Source organism: Panthera onca, chromosome A1 (genome assembly GCF_046562875.1).
Source record: "Panthera onca isolate mPanOnc1 chromosome A1, mPanOnc1 haplotype 2, whole genome shotgun sequence".
Lineage (NCBI taxonomy): Eukaryota > Metazoa > Chordata > Mammalia > Carnivora > Felidae > Panthera > Panthera onca.
Genome location: NC_138339.1, coordinates 43,040,853 through 43,064,137, shown reverse-complemented (window position 1 = coordinate 43,064,137; position 23,285 = coordinate 43,040,853). Strand labels below are relative to the sequence as shown.

General features: G+C 46.0%; 1 protein-coding gene across 1 annotated transcript; it reads left to right on the top strand.

Annotated features, from left to right (window-relative positions):
• The first annotated feature begins 2,106 nt into the window (after positions 1-2,106).
• Positions 2,107-8,778, top strand: RPS14 (ribosomal protein S14). Its single transcript, XM_060634707.2, has 5 exons — positions 2,107-2,238; positions 4,761-4,911; positions 5,514-5,675; positions 7,556-7,632; positions 8,657-8,778. The coding sequence occupies exons 2-5, from the start codon at positions 4,763-4,765 to the stop codon at positions 8,722-8,724; spliced, it is 456 nt and encodes a 151-aa protein (XP_060490690.1). The 5' UTR covers positions 2,107-2,238; positions 4,761-4,762; the 3' UTR covers positions 8,725-8,778.
• Positions 8,779-23,285: the final 14,507 nt, after the last annotated feature.

Below are 23,285 nucleotides of genomic sequence, written 5' to 3'. Positions count from 1 at the left end.
AATATGGTAAATCTATACATGGAATACTACTAAGCAATTAAAAATGAATGAATCGGGGCGCCTGGGTGGCTCAGTCAGTTAAGCAGCCGACTTCAGCTCAGGTCACGATCTCGCGGTCCGTGAGTTCGAGCCCCACGTCAGGCTCTGTGCTGACAGCTCAGAGCCTGGAGCCTGTTTCGGATTCTGTGTCTCCCTCTCTCTGACCCTCCCCCGTTCATGCTCTGTCTCTCTCTGTCTCAAAAATAAATAAACGTTAAAAAAAATTTAAAAAAAAAGTAAAAATGAATGAATCTATTGATATATGTAACAACATGGATGTGTCTCAAGAGAATTATGCTAGGTACAAAAAAAAAAATCTCAGAAGGTCACATACTTGTGATTCCATTTATATAACTTTCTTGAAATAATAAAATTCTGGAGCTGAAAAATAGATCATTGGTTTCCAGAGATTAGGGGTGGTGGTAGAGATGGAGGGACAGAGAGGTGGATGGGACTCTGAAAAGGCAGCACAAGTAGGTTTTGTGGTAATGGAACAGTTCTGTGTGGTAATTGTGATGGTAGCTGCACAGGTGTACGTGTGTGATACAATTATATAGCACTCTATGCATACATTGCAATTGCTTGTTTCCTGTGATTGTGTTTTATAGTTACACAAGATGTTACCGCTATGGGAAACTGGGTGAAGAGTACATGGGAACTCTCCCTACGTGTTTTTTGTGATTTCCTGTGAATCTGCAATTATTTCAAAATCAAAAGTTAAAAACTATATAGCAACATCCTATAGCATAATGCCAAAAGCAAAATAAAGGTGATATATATATACACGTGGGTATGTATATGTATTACATACATACATATTTAAAGTTGTAAACAGTGTTTGTCTTCGGATGGATACTTGTTTTTCTTTTTACATTCAAGTGACTTCCAAATGAACATGCATTAATTTAAAAAAAAAAGAAGGAAGAATTTAGAAATGATTTTTACTTTTTTCTATACACTTTATCATGTGGATTGTTTATGAGCACAGATTTTTTTTAGCCATTGGGAAAAAATATTGCAAGTTTATTCTCTTTTCTTTAAAAAAAATGAAGTGCCTCCTGGGTGTTGTATGGAAACCAATTTGACAATAAATTTCACATTAAAAAAAAAAAAGGAAGTGCCTCTTCTGTAGGTATTTGCATGGATCATGTTTGGAAAGGACGTACACCAAGGTGTTAATTGTGGTGGGTAAGACTGTCACTGGTTTTTTCTCTTTTGTCTTCCTTGTACTCTCCTTTGAGAATGTTTATATGTTTCTCTTTTATAGGTATTTTGTAATTAATTGCTTTTGTAAAGGGGAAACTTTTTTAAAAAGGAGGTCTTTGCTAAACTGAGTTAAAGCTGTTCAGTGGCACCAACTCTAGTGAAGAAAGGGCTATACGTTACCCTGTACAATCGCTAATTTTGTTCAAAAATTTCATATATATGCAATATATGTAGTCTATTACATGGGCCACACACACACACACACACACACACACACACACGACCTATTTCTTTGCCCTTCCCCATATCTCCATCTATACACCTCCCAACCCTTCAAGGTCCTTCACTATTAGAGGGATTCATGGAAGTAGGTATCAAACATACAGTCTTTGAAGTCAGAAATCCAAATCAGCCACAAATGTGTAATCTTGGTTAACATCCTTTATCCGTAAAAGAGAAATAAAAAGTTATCTATTTGATAATTTTGTGAGGATTAAATGAAGCAATGCATATAAATCGCTCAGCCCAAGCTAGTATATAATAAATATTGAATAATTTATCCTTATTTTGTTCAGGACACAGCCAGCCGTCCACAGTCAGTGATGAAAGCAGGCAGTTGTTGTTATTGCCCTCCGCGCCACGAGAGGCGCTGCCGCCTCCGGGCCGACTAGGCCCGGGATCAGGATGGAAGAAGTCCGTCTAGGTGCGGCCGCCACGATCTTCGCACAAGGGCCCGCCTCGCTCAGGAGATGTAGCTGCTTCGTGCAGTCTCAGAGGCAGACCCGCTCGCAGCGACACCCTTCCCCTTGCCTCCTTTAGCGCTCTTTTAAGTAAACCGCCTTTCCCGAGGGCGAGTCTTCAACTCCTTGGAAACGGGCCACCGGCTTCGCTCCATGACCTCAGACGTACACTTCCGGGAACGCGAACGTGACCCGTCGCCCCGCCCTCTCTCGCCCTCTCTTTCCGGTGGCGGAGTCTAGCGAAGACGCGCAGGTAGGAGGCTTCAGTGGGTTTAATCCAGTGGCATCCTGAGGCAGGGGGACCCCTCGGGGTTCGGGGCGCTGGGCTGGGGTGTTTCCGCGGAAGCCGAGTCAGGTGCCAGGCGAGAGGGGCGCGGCCGGCCGACCCCAGACTCAGGTTCGCGCCTGGTCTCGGAAGCGGCCGTCTTGTCTCAAGGAGGAGCTTGCGAAGGGGAGGGGGTTGAGTGTGGGTACAGCCCTGAAGGCCCTCGCTCCGCGCTGCCACCACCGTTCCGTTTAAGGGGCCGCACAGCATGTTTGGGAAGGACCCGGGACCCTAGTCCGATGTGGCTTCTCTCTACTCCGCCAGCTTCTTGAGCGGTCGCAGGCCGGGCTCGTAATCTGTAGTTTGTTTCCTTGTTTGGGAAGTAGGATTAACTGTCGTCCGGATTCCGTGGGGGTTGTGGGGATTCAGGGACAGAATCCGAAAAAACGGCCTTGCGTTGGGTGCTCCCTGAACCCGGTTGATGGCTAGGTCTGGCACGTTGCAAGTACTGGGCGCGCCTTACAAAGCCAGACATTAAAGGTAGAGAAGGATGTAAGTCAGTGTTGGTTGAGCACCTTCCATGCGTTTATATATTGTGCGAGGACCCGTCTCATCACCACCTCAGGGCGGCATTTGTGGGGTGGCCACTTGAGGAATTCGTATTCATGCTTCCTGATGAATCTGATCTGCTGAAGTTCTGATCTGCTGGTCTTTCTGGGCTTCTCCAGGCAGAACTTAAAACTTTTCCTGTGAGCACCCTTGGCCCCTTCCTTAAAATTCTTAACTCCGTTGGATGTAATTTGAGCATAGGAACAGTTACTTTGTACATCTAAGGCCTACACATGTGCTTACTGTGGTCACTCCCCAGACCTTGTATAAGGAAGGCACTGGGGAGATCCAGGAATGCAAGAGACATGGACTTTCTCAGGTCTGGAATGGTCCTTCATGGAATAAAAGCATCTTGGCACAGGGTAGAAAATGCTGGACTGGGAGTCGGGGCACTGATTTTTAAGTCTGGTTTTGCCACTGTCTTTACGAACCAAGGCAAGGCCAAATTTGTCTTCATCCGAAAGGGTGCAGCCTAAGTCATCTGAGCCCTTCTGATTTCTAGTGTCTTCTGGAAGTGTTAGGGAATTGTTCGGATTGAGTGTCAGGAGGTGCTTTGGGCGGAAAGTAGTCCTCTCTTAGCCTTCCACTTATCCATACTTGCTTTTCCTCCTTTGATGGAATAATTGCACTTCCATTACATGCTATGTCAGATTAGAGTTACTTGATTTCGCTAACACTGAGTCTTTGGGATGGGGCTTTTCCATTAGCCTTCCAAAAGGATGTGTTTTATTGCCTTTAATGCTCGATTCTAGTAAAAGTTTTAGAATTTGGTTCTGAGCACTTGGGTGGCTCAGCTGCTTAAGTGTCCAACTTCGGCTCAGGTCATTGATCTCGTGTTCGTGAGTTTGAGCCCCACGTCTGGCTTTGTACTGACAGCTTGGAGGGGGGAGCCTGCTTCAGATTCTGTGTGTGTCCCGTCCCCCCCTTCTCTGCCCCTCCTGTACTCATGCTTTGTCTCTGTCTCTTAAAAATAAGCATTTAGAAATGTTTAAAACATTAAAATTTTTTTAAAAAGCATTTGGTTTTAATCCGTAGTGGAAGGATAGCAGGAGATGAATTGTCAGAGGATGAGAGATAGCCCTTGAACTGGCTTTTTGGAGGGATCTGGCACAGGATATAGTAGGAGATGAAACTAGGAAACTATGTGGGTGAGGGACCCTTGAATTCTAAGTGTAGGAGTTAGTGCAGAGTTCAGGCAGCAGGTGTCTTCCGTAAAGGGTCTTCAGCTGTCACCAATTCATGGGTAGGTCATTGGTCTTGGCCTTCTACTAATCTTTTTGAATGCAGTCTTTAAAGTCTTTGAGCCTAACCAGTAAATGATACTTGGGGTCCAGGAGACCAGAAGCCCTCCTGGTATTGGAAGTGTTGTGGAGTGTAGACTAGGAATCCCTTAACCTGGTTCTCATCACTGCTCTGCAACTGACTTGTTGTGTCACTAAAGAAATCTTTAAAAATTTCTCAGGATATATATTGTGGGCTTTAAGGCCCAGGAAGAATTGATTACCCAGGTTTGCAGAGCTGTCAGTTGAACTTGGAGGTCTCTAGGGATCTAAGCCAGTGTTTTTCGTGGTTTTGAGGCCGACTTGGTAAAAATTGGAGGGATACTTGTGGTCTTGCTGCTAGAACTCTGGGCTGCTTAGCAAGTGCTACGATCTGTGATTTAAGTAAATTCAGGGGAAAGGTTATCTCAAGGTACTTTGCTTCTTTAGCCACCAGCTGAACTCTCCTAAGTGCAGAGAGAAGTGAGTTTAGGCAGAGATGGGATTGCACAGATTCCCAGGGTGCAGGGAAAGAGACACAGAGGAGCAAAACTTGGAGATTTCCTTTAATAGCCAGGAAAAGGTTGTGGAAACCTCTTGTCCATTGCTAACTTCGGGATTTTTTTTTTTACTTCCTTTCAGAAATGGCACCTCGAAAGGGGAAAGAAAAGAAAGAAGAACAGGTCATCAGCCTTGGACCTCAGGTAGCTGAAGGAGAAAATGTGTTTGGCGTGTGCCACATCTTTGCATCCTTCAATGACACTTTTGTCCATGTCACCGATCTTTCTGGCAAGTGAGTACCTGGGTGAAGAGGTACAGACCAAACTGGCAAGGATCTGGGGGAAGAAATTCTCCTGGAATCCAGTGGCAGTTTAAGGGGTTCTCTTGAAAGAATTAAAAAGTTAGATAAGGAAACGTGTTTGTTTGTTTAGTCACAAATACTGTGATTTCCCAGGCATTTGAGTTACAAGAAAGACGTTCCGTGCCCTTGTGTCCTTAAAGTGTGGTGATCCGTGAATCCTCAATCTGTTGGTACTTAGTAGGAGCAGTGGTGGACTGGAAGTCAGCTCTACGTACAGGTTCTGGCCACCATTAGCAAGAGTCACTCAAATTCTAAGATTTGGTTTTCTCATATACGGCGAGGTTAACGTCTACGTCATGGAGCAATTGAGAGGATTAAATGTAAAAGTAAATTTATATTGTTAATACGGCGTCCCATTCATTTGGGTCTTTGAACCCCATCAAGGCAGAACCCATGGCCATCTTGTTAGAAAGGATGCATATTCGAGTTGACCTTCATCTTCTGCCATACCCGAACTGTGGCACTCATTAGGATGTGCTCAGTACTTAGAATCCTTGTTGCGTGAGTGGAATGACCGTGAGCTTTTGTTCTAGGGAAACCATCTGCCGTGTGACTGGTGGGATGAAGGTGAAGGCTGACCGAGATGAGTCCTCACCCTATGCTGCCATGTTGGCTGCCCAGGATGTAGCCCAGAGGTGCAAGGAGCTGGGCATCACCGCTCTCCACATCAAACTCCGGGCCACAGGAGGAAATAGGTACGTGAGTCGGGGGCCGGGAGGTGAGGTCTCTGGGCATGGATGCCAAAGCACCTGGATTTGAGGCTTGGTTTTTCTCTTGTGACTTTGCACAAGACATGTTAAGTGTGTTCATATTTAGTAGTTGGTTGCTGCACCACCGCTTCTGCTCCCTCCTCCCCAACTTTGTTTGTTGAGCACTCACTGCATACCGGGTATTGTGTGTGGGGTACTAGAAAAGAATGATGGAAAAGAGTAGCCGTCACCTCTCGTCTCCTGTATAGAGGCACCTAGGCTGGTAGGAGAGTCTGACTTTAAACAACCTAAGCAGGGGCGCCTGTGCTTCCCATTTGTGGCAAGTGCTAGGAAGTAAAGGTGTGGTGTCAGGAATGGGACTTAGTGACAAGGTGTAATTTCAACTAAGACCTAAATGTGCCAGGAAGTGGTCCAGTGAAAGAAGGACAGGGAGAAAGTATTCAGCGAGATACAGCTGCAGTGGAAAAGTCTCGAGTGGGAATGGACTTGGCACATCTGTGGGAAGAGTGTTGTGAATTGTGATCAGAGAGCTAGGCAGGAGCAAGTTCCTGCTGGGTCTTAAAGAAGCAGTAAAGAGCTGGACTTCAGCCAAAGGTGGGGGGAGCAAAAGAACTTTTTAATAGTAATGACCTGATGAGATTGGGCATTTTTAAAGTTTATTTATTTTGAGAGACAGCAAGAGTACTAGCCAGGGAGGGACAGAGAACATCCCAGGGAGGCTCTGTGGTGTTAGCACCCCACGAACCATGAGATCATGACCTAAGCCAAAATCAGGAGTTGGGCACTTAACCAACTGAGCCACCCAGGTGCCCTGAGATTGGACTTTTTTTTTTTTTTTCCCCCCCTTCTCTGAGAGAGACAGAGCGTGGTGAGGGAGGGGCAGAGAGAGGGGGAGACAGAGAATCTGAAACAGGCTCCGGGCTCTGAGCTGTCAGCACAGAGCCCGAAGCAGGGTGCGAATTCACGGACCGTGAGATCATGACCTGAGCTGAAGTTGTACGTTTAAAACAACAAAGCCACCCAGGCACCCCAAGATTGGACATTTTTAAAGATGACTGCTGTGTTGGGACATCTGACTGGCTCCATCAGTAGAGCATGCAACTCTTAATCTCAGGGTCATGAGTTCAAGCCCCACATTGGGCATAGTGCTTGTGTCAAAACAAAACAAAAACAATGGCTGCTGTGTGGACAGCAGACCAGATGAAGTGGTCCACTGAAAAGATGTTAGGGTCTTGGTTTGGGGCGGGTGGAGCAGTTGGAAATGAACAGATCACCAAAAAAGAATTATAGCCTGTGGCAAAAAGGGACAGTGCTTTAAATGGGCTGCAGGCAGGGCAGAGCACAAACTATGACCCAGGGGTCAGAAAGTACGCAACAAAAATCATAAGTGGCCCACTAAACCTTCAGTATTTATTGTTTGGGGGTGCCTGGATGGTTCAGTTGATAAGTGTCCATCTCTGATTTCAGCTCAAGTCTTTTTAAAATTTTTTTTTTAATGTTTTATTTATTTTTGAGACCGAGAGACAGAGCATGAACAGGGGAGGGTCAGAGAGAGGGAGACACAGAATCTGAAACAGGCTCCAGGCTCTGAGCTGTCAGCACAGAGCCCGACGCGGGGCTTGAACTCACGGAGTGCGAGATCATGACCTGAGCCGAAGTCGGCCCCTTAACCGACTGAGCCACCCAGGCGCCCTGATTTCAGCTCAAGTCTTGATCTCAGGTTCATTGAGTTCCACGTTGGGCTTTCCACTGTTTGGCCCTTTAAGGAAAGTTGCCAAGTCCTTAGCTAGAGGGTTGTGGGATCTCAGAAAGAACCCCTAATGAGTTGGACAAAGCTTTTCTTAACATAGATTCTCATTTCCTAGAACCAAGACCCCTGGACCTGGGGCCCAGTCAGCCCTCAGAGCCCTTGCCCGCTCAGGAATGAAGATTGGGCGGATTGGTAAGTGTCCCCCCTCTAACTAGCGTTTGAATTTACTTTGAAGTATTAATCCCAGAAAGCTTGTGTTGTACCCAGTGGATACAGTGCTTGGTCTGGGTACTGTTGGCAATTAGGGTTGTTAATGGGGGCTGCAAGAGGCACCATGTGACAGAATTTCTCCCTGAACACCCCATCACCTGTTGTAAATGTCGACCTTCTCTTTTACATTGGGACAGCGCAGTTTGATTTCTTAACCCCTGTGTCGCACACTGCCTGGTGTATAGAGTTTGGGACAGTGGCTGGTGGAACTGATAGGAGATGAATTGTCTATCCTTTATAGTGTTTCTTAAGGGAGTTGGCATTGTGTGTAGTCTGTCTCCTGAATTGTAGGACCATCTGTATCCTTGGTCCTTGCCTACTAAGTATTAAGAGTACACTAGTCATTGTGACCATGAAAACTGAATGCAGGGAGTGGCAACTCCTGCGGTGGAGAATCACAGCAAATCCCCTGTATCTGTGTAGTGCCTGCCCTCCTCACGCCTGTGATCTCCTGATCCTTTCTAGCTCCTGAGAAGGTGTTAGCCTTTTCCTGTTTCTGTGCACATGGTCGCATCATGTACTGATCCCTCGATCTGGTGGTCCAACCTTTTCCTCTTAAGGTTTTATTTTTTTCAGCATATTTTCAACCTTTTACTGACTGGAAAGAAGATAGTGTTAGGTTGCCCTGTTTAGTAGGAGAATCTTTTCACTAGAGAGTCAGTGGGCTGGATGTCAGAAATGTGATTTCTCGCCTGCTTCTGACCTCGTATGTAAGTTGTATGCCTTTTCTGAGCCTCAGTTTTCCCTTCAGAAAAATGAGTTCAGACTATATCGGAAAATTTGAGGAAGCAGCAGATGGGGCAGTCCGCATCCGTGTGTTATGTATGGAGGGTTTATGTGGGGAGCAGCAGGATCCACTGTTGGTGTGTGAGGCCATTGGTCTAGGGAGGCCCGGGCTCCTTCCCATCCATCTCTAGGCAATGATATTTTCTCTTCCTCCCCACAGAGGATGTCACCCCCATCCCCTCCGATAGCACCCGCAGGAAGGGGGGTCGCCGTGGTCGCCGTCTGTGAACAGGATTCCTCAAATTAATGTTTTCTGTTAATAAATTGCCTTTGTGTAAGCTGTTTCGACTCCAGTCTTCTCTCCTTCATGTAGAGGCCACCCTTCAGGGATACTTGGTTCTCTCCTCCTGGCTACATTTGACCAGGGCATAAGACTTCTTGGGATCACAGGTGCAGGACAAAGCAGGAGGCCTTTAACAGGTATATTACTGTAGAGGATACGGATGACTTGCCAAACAGGAACACAGAAGATACTGGTTAGGCCCCTGACACTTGACAGGACGAGCCTGTGTTCGGTGAAGTGACTTCCTGGGAGGAGGAGCCTAAGGAGAGGTGAGGTACCTGTGTGCACTTGGGTGTTTTCCACTCTGCTGGTTGTGGCATCGTTGCCTCCATTATCTAAAGCAGACCAAGACCTTAGAGACCTTGTTTTGAAAAGGAGATGTTGGTTCCAAAAATGGACCAATTCTTAAAGAGCCAGGGCAGAGTGGAAACTGTTGAGCCGAGTGTAGTCTGAGCAGAAGAGGAGCCTTCCAGACTTGAGCCATATATAAACATACGTGGGTGTCTGCTCGCCCCCCCACACCTTCTGTGCAAAATTGGTAGTGCACTCTGCTGCGTCTTGCTTTTTCTCACTTGGCAGATCTTGGAGATTGTTCCACATCAGTACATAAAGTACATAGAGATTCGGTCACCCCACAAATACACACCAAGCCCTATTTTCATCAGTGATTAAAAAAGTTTTTGCTCTCCGGAAGCTTGCATCCACCTCCGAGGACCCAGTGGTACCAGATGGTACAGAGTGTTCTGCAAGAGATTAGCATAGGGCCCTGTGATGGTAACTGCTCCACTGTTGGGTGGCTAATTAAGCTAGAGAGAAGAAAATGTTACTAAGAACATTATAAGGAAGAGAGAAGACAGTTCTATGCGTATTTATTGAAAAAATCCACGTGAATTGTCCACGCAGTTCAAACCTATGCTCTTGAATGGTCAACAGTACTCTAGATGCAAGATGATGAGAGCTCTTGAACTCTGATACTCTTAAGAAACCCGTAACCCAATTAGAGGACATTCTGCAGAATGCCAGTGCTTGGGTCAAAAGTGATGAAAAACAAGGATAGAAGACCAAAGGAGATTAGAGAGACTTAACTAATGCACCATTGGATCCTGAACCGGAAAGGACGTTAGCGTGAAAACTGGTAAAATACGAGTAAGGCCTGAAGTTCAATTCTTAATTTTGACAAATACTTTGTGGTAATGTAAGATGTTAACATTAGGGGAAAAACTGGATGAGTGGTATGTAGAAAAGTCATACGATCCTTGCAACTTTCTGGTAAATCTAAAATTATTCCAAAGTTAAAAATGTTAGGGGGGAAAAACGGTACTTCCTTTCCGGCAGCCTGATTGCTAAGGCGGGATGTGTACAGACCCTCAAGAAGTGAACATGCCTGGACGAAAATACCTAGTTCCCAGCTTCAGACTAACTTTAGGCAAATTACTTAACCACTTGACCATTTAGTGAAACTTCCTGTGATAATGGCTGCCTCTCAGGGTATCATAAGAATTAAGCAAGATTAAAGTGTTTAGCACAGTGCCTGGCTCTGAAGAAGCTACCACTATTCTTAAGCTTGTTCAGTTCTTATGCCAAGGAGCCTGAATGACAGCTGGCTGGAATCCTGGTGGAAAAATGCTGGCGGTTGCTAGAGCATTCTTTTTATTTCCTGTGATGGGACTTTGCAACTTGTACTGTTGTTTCCTGGTAACCAGAGATGCAGTCAGCCAGGTCTTTGAAAGCTGTTCCTCTCAGGGTTTTGTTTGCAAGGAGAGCCAGTTTGCACAGCTTAGGTTGAAACAGCAGTCTGTCGGTCACAGACATGCAAGGCAGGACTGGAGGAGCTGTTGCCCGCCTGAGACCACGAACCACGGGAGCCCAGCCTTGGCAGGTGAGCCTGATGTCGTGGGCTGCAGCTGCAGCCCCAGCCAGGCCCTGAGAAATGGTCCCTCCTGCCCTCCTGGCTCCTTTCTCTGACCTGAGCTCTTGTAAGTCTACTAAACAAGCCTCCATGCCTAGCCCTAGACCACATGCTTTGTTACCTGGTCCTGCCCATACTTGACGCTCTCACTCTGCCCGAGCCAAACCTAGTCCTTTTGCTTTTCCAATTCTCTATGCCTTCGGTCTGCTCACATCCCCTCCCAGCTTGGCTTCTTCAGCATCTACTCTCCCCCATGTCACCTCACTGTCTTCTCATCTGTTAGAATCTGTTCTTCATCCCTCTCTCAGAGTTACTTTCCTGGTTGCCCCTCGAGGCGCTTCTCTATTGAATTCCCACTGCACCCCCCACTTCCCATGTGCCACCACCGTCCCCCTGCATTCTAGCCTATTTTCCCCACTAATGTGTGAGCTCTGAGAAGGTAAAGTGGGTCTTGTCCAGTGCCTCCCACCCAGCCCTCAGCCCCAGCTTTTGGATAAGTACACGCTCCATAATGGCTTGTCGAATGAATCACTGAATAGGTGAATGGGCTTTCCCCTACTGTAGACTAGATAGATGCTGCAAACTAGATAGTTTAAAAAAGCATTTCTATTTCTAGATCCTTGATAAAACAAACATGCATTCCTGGACTTCAAAGAGATAAAGGAGCATCTGGGTGGCTCAGTGGGTTAAGTGGCCAACTCTCCTTGTCAGCTCGACTTGGATCTCAGGGTCATGAGCTCAAGCCCTGTGTTGGGCTCCACACTGGGTGTGGAACCTACTTAAAATAATTTTTAAAAATTTTAAAGAAATCCCCAGGGGCATTCAAGAAACGAAAGAAAAGTTCATCAAGTTGAAATGGATTGGGGAATGGCTGTCAGCAAAGAAAGTTGGGGTAGCTCTTAAGGCAAATGCCAAGTCAGTGCCAGGAAGTTAAGGTTAGGCTTGGCCCCACGGTGAGGGAGCTGAGCTTGACCTTCACAATAAGCCAGAAATCCTCAGATTTCTGGGCTAGTAAGTCCTAAGTAGGACTGTGTCAGGGCTCTTGATAGAAAGCAAAAGCTCCTCTGGACAGAAGCACAATTGGAGCCCAGTGGTTTCTCACAGATTAGGTTCAACCAAATATGACTCCTGCTCCCTCCACTCCCAAAAAAGATACCAACACATGAAAATAAGTACCCCAAACAGAAACAAAAGATTTATATACCCCCAAAGAGTTCATATTAAAATTATCAAAACGTAAAACTACCTAACAGGGCACTTAGGTGGTTGGTTCAGTTGGTTGTGCATTCCGACTCTTGATTTCGGCTCAGGTCATAATCCTGGGGTGGTGGGATTGATCCTCCCATCAGGCTCTGCACTGATTGTGGAGTCTGTTTAAGATTATCTCCCTCTGCCCCTCTCCCCAGCTCACACTCTCTCTCTGAAATAAAAAAATAACTACAGGGGCGCTTGGGTGGCTCAGTCGGTTGAGCATCCGACTTTGGCTCAGGTCATGATCTCAAGCCTCGTGGCTTCGAGCCCTGTGTCGGGCTCTGTGCCGACAGCCTGGAGCCTGTTTCTGATTCTGTGTCTCCTCTCTTTCTGCCCCTGACCCACTCGCATTCTGTCTCTTGTCTCTGTCAAAAATAAACAAACATTAAAATATATTAAAAAAAATAAAATAACTACATATGAAATGCTTAAAGAAATAATGGAATAAAAAAGTAGGCAAGATATAATCAGATGTCTTCAAAAAGGAACCAAAGAAAAATACATACAGTTATTGAAATTAAATACTCAGTGGATGGGTTCAATGGCAGATTAGAGCCAACAGAAGGAAGAATTTCTGAACTACAAAATAAACCTGAAGAAATACAAAAGTCCAATGAGACTGGAACTCCAATTCCTGCTTGGCTTCCTTCACATTCTGCTTGAGGTAAAGCACTAGACTTCCACTTCATCTTCATGGACCTGGGTGATGATGTGGCTCCCTGTCATCCATGAGGTTACTGTCAAGGTCATTTTTAATCTCTTAATGCCGGATCAGGAAAACCCTTCCCAAGGGGGGAAGCCATTGACCTTAGGTGGTTCAAAGAGAAGATGTATAGGGGACTTAAAATAAGTAAATTCTCCCTTGGGGAAGAGGGAGCAAGCAGTCTTGTTCCGTGTAGTCCCACGGTGGTAGGAATTACAGAGAGGTAGACTTGAGTTATCAAAGAGTTTTCTAAAAGAGCTGCTCAAAGAGGGGATAAAATTTTCATGAGATAAGGGATCCCCCATCATTGGAGGCATACAAGTATAAACCAGACTCCCAAAGGCTGGTTACATCAGAATCTCTTAGTATGGCAGAAACCATTGTTCACCAAAATGCTTTTTCTTCCTTTTCTATTGTAAATAGGACTCTCAGTTTTTAGCCGGATATATGGTTTATCAGAATAAAGACTCCTCAGGTGGTTAGGTGTGGTCCATCTGACTAAGTTGTGGCCAATAGGATATAAGTAGAATGTATATGCAGTTTGCAGGAAGTCTTTTTTTTTTTTTTTTTTTTAAATAACTATAGTCACCTATCTTCTATCCCCAGGACTTATTATAAATATAGGATGTGTTTTGAAGGGGAAACGGCATATCCTTCTAACCTTTCCTCTAGATAATTGCTTTCAGACGTCTGCTGGAACTTGTCACCTCATCAGGTAGGCTCTCCCTGACCCTCACAGATCAATTAGTGTTCCCCACCTAACCCCCGCCCCCGGCCATTATTCTCAAGATATTTAGCCATTTATTTGCCATATTCATATCACTTAACCCCACCTGATATATAATCTACGTGTCCAAGTCTAGTGGTTCTCAACCTTGAGCATGTGTCAGATTCACAATCAGTAGGTCTGGGATGGAGGCCTGAAGATTTGCATTTCTAACAAGTTTTCAGGTGCTGCTGCTCTCAGTGGTCTAAAGGGCACACTGAGAACCATGGGCTTGTCTTTTTAGGTTCACTGCTATATCCCAGTACCAGGAACAGTGCATAAGTGGTGGTGCTTTGTAGATATTTGTTGACTCAAATTTAATAACTTTGAGGTAAGCGCTATTATTACCCACATTTTACGTATGGGGAAACCAAGGATCAGAGATAAGTGGCTTCTGCAGGGCCTCATAGCTAGGAGGAGTAGAGTTGGGATTTAATCCTTCACTTGTCTGTAATCACATAGTGCCCTTAATCACTACACTTTCATACCCCTGGCAAGCTGGGGCTCTGTGCAGTCAGACTGGAAGGAGGTTGGAGGAGGGTCCTTCCTGTTCTAGCTTCTGCAGAGGACAGGGAAGTAGATGGCAGCTGAGTCCTGCTCCTGAGGGAGCCTAGCTGCCGCCCTGGCTTGTGACGCTCATCTATGGGTGACCACCAGGTGGCAGCATTATTCTGACCTGAAGCCGCTTGCTGGGATGGGGAAGGTATCTGGGTTCTGATTTGAGTTCTGCTATCATTAATTCTCTGGCCCTAGGCATATCCCATGGGCCTCTGGGTAGGCCTCAGTTCCCCCATCATTAGAGAGAGAAGATTGGCCTACTTAATCTCCAAAGAGCCTTTGCAGCTCAAATACCATCTGTAAGAGACAGATACATCCACTAAAATTCGAATACCTCAAAACCACTTACACTGTTCCCCCCTGCCACACTGGAAAACAAAAAAAAAATACAACCACCCCCACCATCGCCCACCCGAAATGACAGAAGCCCCACCATCGTAGTACTGTCCAAAAGAAATATAATGTAAGCCACAAAACTGAGCCACATATAATTCCAAATTTTCTAGAAGACCTGTTAATAGAAAAAATAACATTAATTATAATATATTTTATTTAATACAATATATCCAAAATGTTTTCATTTCAACATATAAGCAATATAAAAAGTTATCAAAGGATTTTACATTCTTTTCTTATACTAAGTCTTTGAAATCCAATGTGTATTCTATGCTTAACAGCACATCTCAGTTCAGACTAGCCACGTTTCAGGCTTCAACTGCCACATATAGAGAGCTAGTGACTGCTCTATTAGATGGCATAGCCCTAGAACATTCATGGCAAATGTTTATTGAGGTAAGAACTGTGCTGAGCATTTTATATACATTATCTTAATCCTCATAGCACCTGATAAAGTAAACAAGGGTAGTATCATCTCATTTTTGCAGATGAAGAAACTGAGGCTCAGGAACACTGAGTGTCTTGGCCAAGATGACATGTTGCAAGTAAGCAGAAGAGTCTGGGCTTGAACTTGGCTCTGTCTCCAGAATCTGGGCTCTCCGTCATGACATAATCTTGCCCCGATGGTAGATATGCAGTCACGTGGGCCCGCTCACAGGGTTCCAAATCCAGGGAGCGCAAAAGCCTGGGAACCGACAAGTGGGCTTGTGAGGGTAGGAGGTGAGGCCTTAAGCTGTCATTCTCCAAGCCTAGTTATGTGCTTGGTACTGTTGCGCTTGCCTGGCAAACAACCAGTGACTCTGTCAAGGAGAAATCATGATCTTAGGAAAATCACGTTTGCGTGATAAATAACTGAGCTTACGAAAAAAAAAAAACCACCCAAAAAACCAAACCTGGCGTCAGGAGAAAATAAAAATTGAGGACTGCAGAACAACAGGATTAAACTGCAGGTGAATGAAGAAGAGGGTAGAATTCCAAGGGCCTGACAAGTGGAGGTTGCAGTAAAGTGAGTTGTAGCTTGCCCTCAGGAAACATGATGATGATGCTCATAAGTGAAATTTATGATGTACTTCCCAGGCCATTTAAATGTAGCATCTGATTAATCCTCGTAATCACACTAGGAAGTAGGCACTTCTATCATTACCATTTTGCAGATGAGGAAACTGAGGCACAGGATACTAGTTGAGATTCAGCCAAAGCATCTGGGGTTGGAGTCCGTTTTTGGATTGCTCTGCTATCCTGCCTAGAACAGGCTGCTCGTGGATGTAGTGATACGCTCTCTGTCTCTGAAGGCATGCAAACAGATTCTCAGGGATGTGAGGAAATGTTCAGAAAGGGTCATTCCTGGGCAGGACAGAAGCCTGGTGAACTGGTACTTAGCTTGTCTGGAGAGTAATTGTAGAAATTGCCCCCCTGAAACACAGATGGGGAAAGAATCCCGTCTGCCTTTCAAATCCATCCCATGGGAACAGGAGTACAGGAGGCGTCGCCTTCACCAAGACTGGCCAAAAGGCATGAGAGGTCTGTGGAGGCAGCATGGGACGGTAGTTAGAATGGGCTCTGCAGACAGCCTAGACGTGTGTTCAAGTCCCAGCTTCGCCACTTACTAGCCGCGCGCTTAGCTGTACTTGTATATCTCCTAAATCCCCCTGAGGCTCGCAGGGCTGTTGTGACAATACAATAAGCAACCATGTGGGAATAGGTTGCACTCAAAGAGGTGAGACCCTAGGAGGGAATGAAAGCCAGAAACAAAGGCCTTGGTATACTTCCGGAAGTTTCACTTAGCTCAAATCCAGTGGATGGTGCTGGTGGTGGCAGCACTGGGGGAATGAGCTGCCGTGCTGAGGCAGGAGGTCCGGGTGGTGAGGAGGAGAAGAAGAAAGGCCATGGAGGGGAGGTGCTTTGAGTGCCATGGAGGGGAGGCGCTGCGGAGGAGGCTGGATGGCAGAGCGGCCTTTCTTGGAGGGGCAGCTTGTGCAGAAGCACCTCAGGACGCTGGGCAGGCCCCTCCTCCTCAGCACCATCAAGCCCCTGCCCCCTTCCTTCATCTTTCCCATCCACAAAACATGCTCGAGAGCCGTGACCTGAGTCCTCTTCCAGCTGCTGGCCCCCACTCCCTGCCCCCCCCCCTTTCATGCTGGTATCACTTCCTCCCCTCCCATTCACCTCCTGACCCAATTTGCCGACCTGCTCTTGACTCCATCTCCCGTGGCCCCCACGTGGTCGAGCCCATGGGGCTTCTTCTCCTCCTGGTTCTCTGAGCAGCATCGGGCGCAGTAACCGCCCCCCCCCCCCCCCCCCCCGCCTACTCCCTTATTGGGGTCTATGAGCGCACCCTCTCCTGGTTTTCCTTCTCCTCCCTGACGACTTCTCCACACTGGTCAGGGCTGCTCCTCCATCCAGTCTCTAAATGTTGAGGGTCCCCAGGGCTCAGCCCTAGTCCCATGGCTTTAAATACCATCTGCGAGTTGACCATTTACAAATGTCCGTGTTCATTCTTTTCTTAAGTGTCAGTCTGGTACCTTCAACCATCTACCTGATGTCTACATGTGGGTGTCGCACAGAATGTAGCCAGAGCCGAACTCTGGAGTCTGCCTATCCCAGAATGCGCTCTCCCATCTTCCCCATCTTGATGAATGCCACCATCCATTGTACACCCCAAACCCAGGCACTCCTTTGATCTCCTGCCCACACCTGACATCTCTCCCTTCAAAACAGCTATGGAATCCATCCACTTCTCCCTGTCTCCACCACCGCCGGAAAACACCATCTCTCGCCTAAGCTACTTCATCCTAACTGGTCTCCAGGCTCCCACTCCTGCCCCCCTTAAATCTGTATGCCACACATGATTTTAAAACATCAACCAAGCACAGTCCCTTACTGCCTGACACTCTCTGCTAGCTTCCCACTGTTTTGGAATACTACCCACTAAGACCCAAGTCTGTATGATCTGGCCCCTGCCCGTCTCGGCAACAACATTTGAAACCGCAACCCACCTTGCTCATTATGCTCAGACGTATGGCGTTTCTTTCTGTTCCTCAGATGTGCCAAGGACTTCCTGTTTCTGTGAATGACATCATCTCTGTCACCCAAGTAGGAATGCTCAGCAGCATCTTGGACCCACCCCTTTCTTCATATCCAGTCTCCCCCAAGTCCTGTGGACTTTCCTCCTGACGTTTTTACTCTTCGTTCCCTTTCCTCATGCTCCCAGCCACAGGCTCCACCAGGCCTTGCCTCTCCAGCTTGGCTTTTTACCACAGCCTCCTGACTGGTCTCTCTGCCTCCAGCCTCATGCTGATTCCAGCCATGGACTGACCCCCGACCCCTAAGCTTACCCCCAGCCACTGGTGGCCTGGTCTCTGACTGATATCTGACTCCTGCTCCATCAAAGACTGGGGCTCAGCCCTCACCAGGTGTCTTCGATTGCCCCTATATCCTAATGCCGGGTGGAGAACTTGTGCTTAATACATATTTGCTGGATGAACGAATCATGGGGGAGAACCACTCAGTCGGTCCTGTTCAGATGCACTCACTGAGACCACAAGTCCAAAAGCTATTTACCTACCTGCCAGATGGCACCTGGGAGAAGAGTCCGGGAGTTCCAGATGCTAAATTGATTGTAGAGCATCTGACCTTGGGCAAATCAAATCCTTTCTTTACTCGATTGTCTCTTGGATAAGATGGGAGGAAGCAGAACAGCTAGTCTCTTTTCCCCAGAGCTTTTTGTTACAAAGTGTTTTCCATCCAGGCTCTCCTTAGACCTTCACAGCAGTCCAATGAGATTCTCAAAGCAGCAGCCCAAGCCACCCTTTTAAAACACAATCAGAGGGGCACCTGGGTGGCTGGGTTGATTAAACATTTGACTTTGGCTCAGGTCATGATCTCATGGTTCATGGGTTCACACCCCATGTTAGGCTCTATGCTGACAGCTCAGAGCCTGGGGTCTACTTCAGATTCTGTGTCTCTGTTTGCCTTCTCCCTCCTTCCCTCCCTTCCTCCTTCCCTCCCTCTTTCTCTTTCTCTCTCTCTCAAAAATAAACATGAAAACGAAGCATTCTTTAAAAAAAAAAAGCCAAACACAATCATAACAGCATTCCTCTGTTCAAAGGCTTCCCATGGCTCCTGATTTCACTCAGAGTAAAAGTCAAAGTCATGAAGATGGCCACACCAGACCATGAAGAGGGCCTGGCACCAGACATCACTGACCTTGTGCACTTGATCTCCATCTCAGAGGCTCCACTCCAGCCACACTAGCCTCCTTGCCATTCCTCAACCATGCCAAGCACATCCCCACCATGGGACCTTTTCTCTGGCTTTCTTTTGCTGAGGACACTCTTCCCCCAGATGTGGGCGTAGTAAACAACCTCACCTTCAAGCCTATGCTCAAATCTGGCCTTGCCAGTGAGGCGCATTCCAACACCCTATAAAGTACTGCAGCCTACCCCTATCCACCTGCCCCAGCAATACCTTCCCTTTTTCCCAGCTTGCTCATCTCTCTCTAACAAACAGTATAGTTTACATGCTTATCTCCCACTAGAATGTAAATTCCATAAGGGCGGAGATGGTTGTCTGCTTTGTTCGTTGATGTAGCCCAAGTACCCAAGACGGTGCCTGGCACCAAGAAGATGTGCAATAAGTAAGTGTTGAATGAGTGAATGGAAGAAGTGAAGTAAGTAACTTGCCTGGGGCAGGTATAGCAGATGTGGGACTGGAGCCCGGACCTGTTCCTTCCCCACAAAGAGCCCCTTTCCTGGCTCTGTGTTCACAGCCCAAGTGTACCAGAGTCCTTGGAGACCTCCCACCAAAAGAGTGGCCAGGCCATGCAGGGTGGTGGGCAGGGCTGGATACGCACTGCCGGCCTGCTACCTGGGGCGGCTCTGCCTTCTGAGAGACTTGGGGACTGAGGAGGAGAACAGGATGGGCCTGAGGTCCTGAGAGAGTCCACCTCCTGGCTCACCCAAATGAACTGGCAGGAACTCACACCTCTGGAGCCTAGAGTGTCCACACCAAGGGAGAGCAGGCATTTCAACTGACTAGCTTGAAGGGTACACCTCGAGACTCCCAGGAAGTTCCCTGGTGGGAGGATACACATGCTGAGACAAACATACCTGCTGCTCCCTTTCCTTGAGTGGCTCCAAATCTCTGTACACAGGCAGGGTTCCTAATTCAGACGTGGCAAGTTTGCAAGGAAATCATATTACCGAGCTACCTAAATTCTGCACACTTAGTCTCTATGGCAGGCATGTGTGTGTTGACTCCTTCCATTCTCCCAGCAACCCAGTAAGATAGGTTCTCTTAGCATGCCCATTTGAGGAAACTGAGGCAAAAGGGAGTTAAGTAACTGGCATAAAATCACCCATCTAGTAAGTGGTAGAGCTGGATTTTTTTCCTATGAAAAAAACCCAAAAAAACCTTTTGAATAGTTATTGAGAAAGTCCAATAAAGATTAGGACGCACATGTGCCTGTGCTGTAAAAGAGCCCGCTGCCCCCACAAGTGTCAACGTAACAGTGATGGCAACATAGTGTCTTCTTAGTACCCAACACGGTTCCTGTGTAGGCTTTGAAAACCATTCCGCCAACCATTTATTATGCAAAATTTTAAACATACAGAAAAGTTTATCATTCCTATACCCACCATCTATGATCAACCGTTGTTAGTTAATTTTACCTATTATCTATCTGTATCTTTTTTTCTGAACCATTTGAAAATAAGTTGCAAACATCAAGTCATGTCACCTCCAAGTATTTCATTCAGTCTTCAGCTCCTGAAAACATAATCACTTAACAGCCAAAAATTCCACTTTCACACTTATTGCTAAGACAAGCAGTAACAATTTCAAAATATCCTCTAATATTCAATCCAGATTCACATTTCCTCAGCCTCTCAAAAATATCTTTTGTAGCTTTTTTTTTCCAAACCAGAATCTTGTCAAGATTTATAAATTGCATCTGGTTATTAAATTTTGTAAATCTTTTATTTTTTTAAAGATTTTGATTTTTAATGTTTACTTATTTTTAAGAGACAGAATGAGAGTGGGGGAGGGGTAGAGAGAGAGGGCGACACAGAGTCTGAAACAGGCTCCAGGCTCTGAGCTGTCAGCACAGAGCCTGACGTGGGGCTCAAACTCACAGACTGTGAGATCGTGACCTGAGCTGAAGTCGGATGCTTAACCGACTGAGCCACCCAGGCGCCCCTAAAGATTTTATTTTTAAGTAATCTCTATACCCAACGTGGGGTTCGAACTCACAACCCTGAGGTCAAGAGTTACATGCTTCCTTGATTGAGCCAGCTAGGTGTCCCTACATTTCTTTTTCTTTTCTATTTCTTAAATCTTTTAAAATATAGAACCCTCTCCACACACACACTTTCTCATGGCATTGACTCTTTGATGGTAACAGTCATTGTCTTGTGGACTGTCCTTGGATTTGTCTTTTTCCTTCTGGTGTCATTTCACTTGTTCTTCTATTCTTCTAATTACTGTAAACAAACTTAGGTCTAAAGGGAGATTCAGGTTGGAATGCCTGAGTGGCTCAGTTGGTTAGGCATCCAGCTATTGGTTTCGGCTCAGGTCTTGATCTCACGGTTTGTGGGTTTGAGCCCTGCGTCAGACTCCATGCTGATAGCGTGAGGCCTGCCTGGGATTCTCTGCTCCCCTCCCTCTCGGCACCTCCCCAGTTCTCTCTCTCTTAAATAAATAAACTTAAAAAAAAAAAAAAAAAAAAAGGTAGATTCAGGTTAATGATGTTTTAGCAAAGATATTTCCCAGCTGATGCTCAGTGTTATATCCCATTAGGAAACCTGTTGTCAGGCTGTCCCACGATTGGTGATGCTAAGTTTGATCACTTGGTGCTGATAGCAGGATTACACCCTCGTAAAGTGCCTTTCCCTCTTTGCAACCAGTGAGGACCTTTGGGATGCTGCTTCAGTGCATGATATCCTTTCCTTCTCCAACCTTTCATCTCATGGTTTTGGCATCCATTGGTGGCACTTACCTGAACCAGCTATTGCACTGGGGGTTATTAAAAGGTGATTTTCTAATTCTATCTTTTCTTTTATGTTGGTTTTCTTGTATTCTTCTGTAAAGAAGAATTTTTCTTTGAGGCGCCTGGGTGGCTCAGTTGGTTGAACGTCCAACTTCAGCCCAGGTCATGATCTCAACGTTCTGTGAGTTCCAGCCTGTGTTGGGTTCTCTGCTGTCAGCACAGAGCTCACTTCTGATCCTCTGTCTCCTTCTTTCTCTGTTCCTCCCTGGCTCACACACACTCTCTCTCTCTCTCTCTCAAAATAAACATTTGAAAAAAAAAAAAAAAAAGAATATTGGGAGCATTATGTGGCTCAGTCTGTTAAGCATCTGACTTCGGCTCAGGTCATGAACTTGCGTTTCGTGAGTTTGAGCCCCGCACTGGACTCTGTGCTGAGAGCTCAGAGCCTGGTGCCTGCTTCAGATTCTGCGTCTCCCTCTCTGCCCCTCCCCGTTCACACTCTGTCTCTGTCTCTCAAAAATAAAGATTAAAAAAAATTTTTTTTAAGAAGAATTTTTCTTTATCACCTGGGATTGAAATATAGTTTCTTCTAAAGAGCAGGTAAATTATTCTAATTGATTCTAGAAATGTCCCATGTTTCACTGACAGCTGCCCATTCCATTTGGATCCTGGATCCTTCTGACAAATCCCAGTAGTCTTTGAACATTTCTTTCTCTTGATGTCTCCAACACACCTACCTTGTATTTTCGTTTTCTCTGCCCTGTGATCCAACTACTAGAACTTGGAGGTGAATACAGGAAGTCTGCCGCAGACTGGCTCTTTTGTTTAGCTGCAGGGGCCAGACCCAGCGTTTTGTGACCTCGCTGTATGGCCTTGGGCCAGTTCCTTTCCCCTTTCTGAGCCAGACTTTCCCCATCTGAACAATGGGGTCATTGAATCCTGCCTTAACCTTAAGGATGTGTTAGATACCAAGTCTTCCTGCTCCTCACCACTTTGTCTCCTTCCCAATGCAGGGAGAGGGGTGGCATAGGTCTCCTTCAGTAGGCACTGGGGCCTAGAGCCCTCTCCCACCCACCCTGGAGAAACTCAGTCTTGGGGTCAACCCTCCTGGCTGGAATTAGTCTCCAGTCGCCTGCACTCAAGAGCAGGTTGACTTTTGGGGTCATCTTTGTCCTTAGCCTAAAGTTGCTTCACAAGGAAAAGGTTTTGGCCTGCCATTTTGTTTTCACAGTCAGCTTACAATCAATTGACTTTGATGTATTTTTTCATTATTTAAAAAAAATTTTTTTTAATGTTTACTTATTTTTGAGAGAAAGAGAGACAGGGTGCAAGCAGGAGAGGGGCAGAGAGAGAGGGAGACACAGAATTGAAGCAGGCTCCAGGCTCAGAGCTGTCAGCACAGAACCCGACATGGGGCTCAAACCCACAAACCGCGAGATCATGACCTGAGCTAAAGTCGGAGGCTTCAACCGGCTGAGCCACCCAGGTGCCCCTTTTTTCATTATTTTTAAATTTAGTTTTCCTTTGTATCAAAGCTACAAAAATTTACATATTCAAAGAATCAAATACTTCTGTAAGGCTTACTATGAAAAATAGCATTTCCTCATCTTCCTCTTTATACCACTTAAACTTTTTTAGCTGATTCTTTTGGTATCTATCTCTGTATCTCTAAATAACTTCTGATTTTACTTCCTGATTTTTCAATTTTAAACATTACCTGGTTGGTTTTTCACAGTGGAAGATGAGGATTTAGCCCTCTTTCCTCCTCTGTCCTTCTATGTCACTCTTTCTTGTCCTTTCCTCCTCCCTTATACCTCTATTATATGTTTGGTTATTTATGATCAGCATTCAATGTTTACCATATTATGACAATGTGTATGACATTCAAGTTGAGTTACATAGTATACTAGGATTATTATTGATTTCATATATAACTTT